The sequence below is a fragment of the Amia ocellicauda genome, chromosome 20 (genome assembly GCF_036373705.1).
Source record: "Amia ocellicauda isolate fAmiCal2 chromosome 20, fAmiCal2.hap1, whole genome shotgun sequence".
NCBI lineage: Eukaryota > Metazoa > Chordata > Actinopteri > Amiiformes > Amiidae > Amia > Amia ocellicauda.
The window spans coordinates 4,320,676-4,324,278 of record NC_089869.1 but is presented as its reverse complement, the minus strand read 5'-3'; the positions used below and the strand labels follow the sequence as shown (position 1 = coordinate 4,324,278).

The following is a 3,603-nucleotide window of genomic DNA, read 5'->3' as shown; positions in this document are numbered from 1 at the left end:
CCCTTTTATAATCAGAAAACGTTTGTATTTTGCTTGGAATATTATATTGCTATATATGAAATACATTTTTCAAGATAGGCGATTGCCTATTCCGAAAGAAGTCTGACAAAAACAAATATAATCCAGCGATTGACGTAATAGCATACAATGACACATTCTTACTACTATTAATACTGAGGAAAAATATAAATGATAAGTTACAAATCATAAAGTAAATCATGTTCGTTTAGGATTGTAACGCCAATCAAAAACATAAAAAGAAAAGAAAAGAAAAAGGACTACATGCTGATAGACACGGGAAAAGTGAAAAAAACGAACAATAAATAAACAAACAAACATAAATAAATAAAGTCCTATATTTCAATGTGAACGCCAATTACGATTAGAATAACATTTCGTTTATTTAAACACAAAAATAAAAATAGCTGCAAATGCTGTTAATTTGGAAATTGAAATTGTGAAATATATAGCCTAAGCAATGAATTTCATAGTGTTTATTTTGTTACACAAAAAATGTACACAAGCACTATAAGAAAATAATATACATAAATGTAAGTGCATTTATAATGAAGGGAATTAAAAATGGCATGACTCTGGTGAGTACATTAGAATGAATTAAACAAAGTCACATTTGTAATAGGCTAAGTATAGCGTGCTCTACAAGATCCACGACATTAAAGAAAAAACAAACAAACAAAACAAACAAAAAATATATAATATTTAAGAAACTCTGTGAAGGGAAAAACTCGTATTGGGGTAGTGCCAGGATCTGACAGGATCTTCAATTCTAACACGATTTACGTTTGAAAAATAAAACAGAAGCATCATTCCTGATCAAAACTAACATGATCAATACAAATAAATCGTATTAGCCTAGAAAAAGTAATATATCTGGGAAAACAGCATATTAAACCTGAAGGTTTGATCAATACTTTCAGAAGTTTATGTATTTCACCGTGGCAATTAGATCCATTCCCTTCATTAACTGGAAAAAAAATACTGTTTGTAAGTCCTGTTGAAATTTCAAGTCATAAAAGACTAGGAAATACATGTCTCTGTCATTTATTTCCAAACGGCGAAGCTCTCACGCACAGATGTGACAAATAAAAGTGAATTAAAGGAAAACTACAAAATAGATATGCTGACAGTGCCGTTAAAAAAGTAATTGCATAAAAATCAATCACATCACAATGTTTTTGAAGCGCTGTGTGGTTATGTCCTCTCCAATAAAGGGCAGTTTTCGTCAAATGGCATAAACGCGAGGTTAATGATTGAACCAACGTGTAAATTGCATTTATTGTAGATACAGTTGACTGTTTTTAATAATAATAAAAAAAGAGACGCAGATGTGACAATCTTCTGCAGTTAAATTCAATCCATGATTTGTTGTCTTTCATATCACAAAAAAATCGGTTCAGATATGTTGGACGATTCTATTGCAGCCCAGCTTGGCTTTGGGGGACCAACCCCGGATGGACATTGATGCCTTTCCTATTCGCAGGAGGACGCGATGGACGTGACGCTTGTGATTTTGGACGTGTCGTCAGTCCAGGGTTGCAGGTTCTGCAGAGCAAACAGGGACGTGTTGTGAAGGCAGAGGGGGTCCGGCTGCACCGGCTGGTTCAACGTTTTCTGGAAGGCTTCTTGCTGCAGTTGCATCAGGATCCGATTGGCCTGCTGCCGCTCTGCCTCCCTCTCCTCCGCAGTCTGTCGCCTACATTACAATACAGAAGTAATGATATAGGAGTCATAACCATTTCTTTCCCATAGTACGAGTTTGACTTGCGCAATCAAGTTAAATCAAAACATGAATAAGTGCATTTGTAAAAAATAAAAGAAGCAAAAGAGAATCGCCCTTTTATGTCGGCCTAGGTTAATGGCGTAGCCTATATATACTTCAATACAGGAGAACCGTTAGCCTATTATTATTATTATTATTATTATTATTATTATTATTATTATTATTATTATTATTTTCTCCACGAATTTGCTACCATGACACAATAGCGGGTGTTGATTACAGTAATAAACCGCAACTCAAAATATGAGACACACTCTATGTGAACTGTAAGAAAATGCATATGTGTTTTTAGTGTGGTCAGCTATTCAACTGTCCTGCAATACATGATGGTTCACATGGACACCTATACAGCCTTATCCAGTTGCAGATGGCTCAGTGTCCGTTTCGACTTGTCTTTTGCCTTATACCAAAGCTCGGTTGGCCAGCTGTGGGTCTCATTGAGTCATTGAGTTGTAAACCTCCTGTTCCTGGCATGTAGATTGCCAAGATTTGGGATCCCTCGCATTCTCAAAGCAAACCCTTATAATCTTATCATATTACTATTTGGATCTTAACTAAACAGTATCAGCATGATTTACGAATATGGAGAAAAAACAAAACAATAAATGACTACAAAATCTATTTAGTTTGGAGGAAAGAAAGAAACCGTATTTTTATTATTATTAGTAGTATAGTATTCATAATAATAACGTATTGTTATTGTTGTTATATGATCTGATTTGCTTTTCTATATAAGCTTTAAGTACACTTTCTATATTCTGTAAATTGTATGTATAAATATCGGTCTACATAGGCCTTCACAGTTATTTGATGTTGAGTGTGACCAGGCTTTCTTGAGTAAAGCGATGAACAGCAACAAACAAATACATATCTTCCAAGTTATTAACTGTAGTTTAATGATTTTTGTAACAGGCACACAAACTTAATTAATTATTCGTAACATCTTGCTACTTTTGCTTTCGTAAATTGTATGCTTCCTACTTTCCTATGTAACAATTCACATCAGTTATATCCAAAAAGTACAACGGTATTTCAACTAATTAATTCATTTTAAGTCAAATGACAATTGCCATAGGCAGAACCAGGTCTAATAACGATAATAAATAAATAAAGGGTTCAGCGTCAGATTCGACCAAAATCCCTACTCCTACTCCTGATAATGCTCAGCTACCATGCTACTGCTGGTGTGTTATTTAAATTTCAAATACAGTTAAAGGCCTTTAGATAAAATAATAATAATAATAATAATAATAATAATAATAATAATAATAATAATAATAATAATACAAATTACAAACACATAACCAGTTGCGGCTTGAATTGTTGCTAGAAGCAACTTCATACTACTGCAATACCCGGCATCGGTAGGCTTTTGAGTGATCTGGGCCTACGAAACATGATACACACTTAAACCGTTTGTAAATTCACTTAATTCCCTACTTTAAACGCCGTGAATAGTTAAAAACAGTTCGCCTACAAGCACAGTTAACTTTTTTTTTCATTATATTTTACTATTATGAAAACACATATACAGAATTTATATCATGGTTCGGGCCCTAAGGGAGCTAAGGTTGTAATGTTTGTGTGGCATGATGAACACGGCGGTTTTTCTTTAAAATATTTATACAAACTAGATTTAGAAATGCCAACAATTAAATGATATTTGGAAATAATATTATATATATATATATATATATATATATATATATATATATATATATATATATATGTATATAGCATACATTATAATTGGAATTACTATATAACAAGGAACCACGTAAAGTGTATGTTTATTTCCTTAA

The 3,603-nt window shown here is 33.0% G+C and overlaps 1 protein-coding gene across 2 annotated transcripts in view; it reads right to left on the bottom strand.

Moving 5' to 3' along the window:
• Nucleotides 1–420: 420 nt before the first annotated feature.
• tlx1 (T cell leukemia homeobox 1) overlaps nt 421–3,603 on the bottom strand; it is a 7,583-nt gene continuing 4,400 nt past the window's right edge. For both annotated transcript variants that reach the window (XM_066693596.1, XM_066693597.1), the window contains exon 3: nt 421–1,714. In XM_066693596.1, the coding sequence (XP_066549693.1) occupies nt 1,492–1,714 (223 nt within the window). In that variant the 3' untranslated portion in view covers nt 421–1,491. The remainder of the gene's footprint in view (nt 1,715–3,603) is intronic.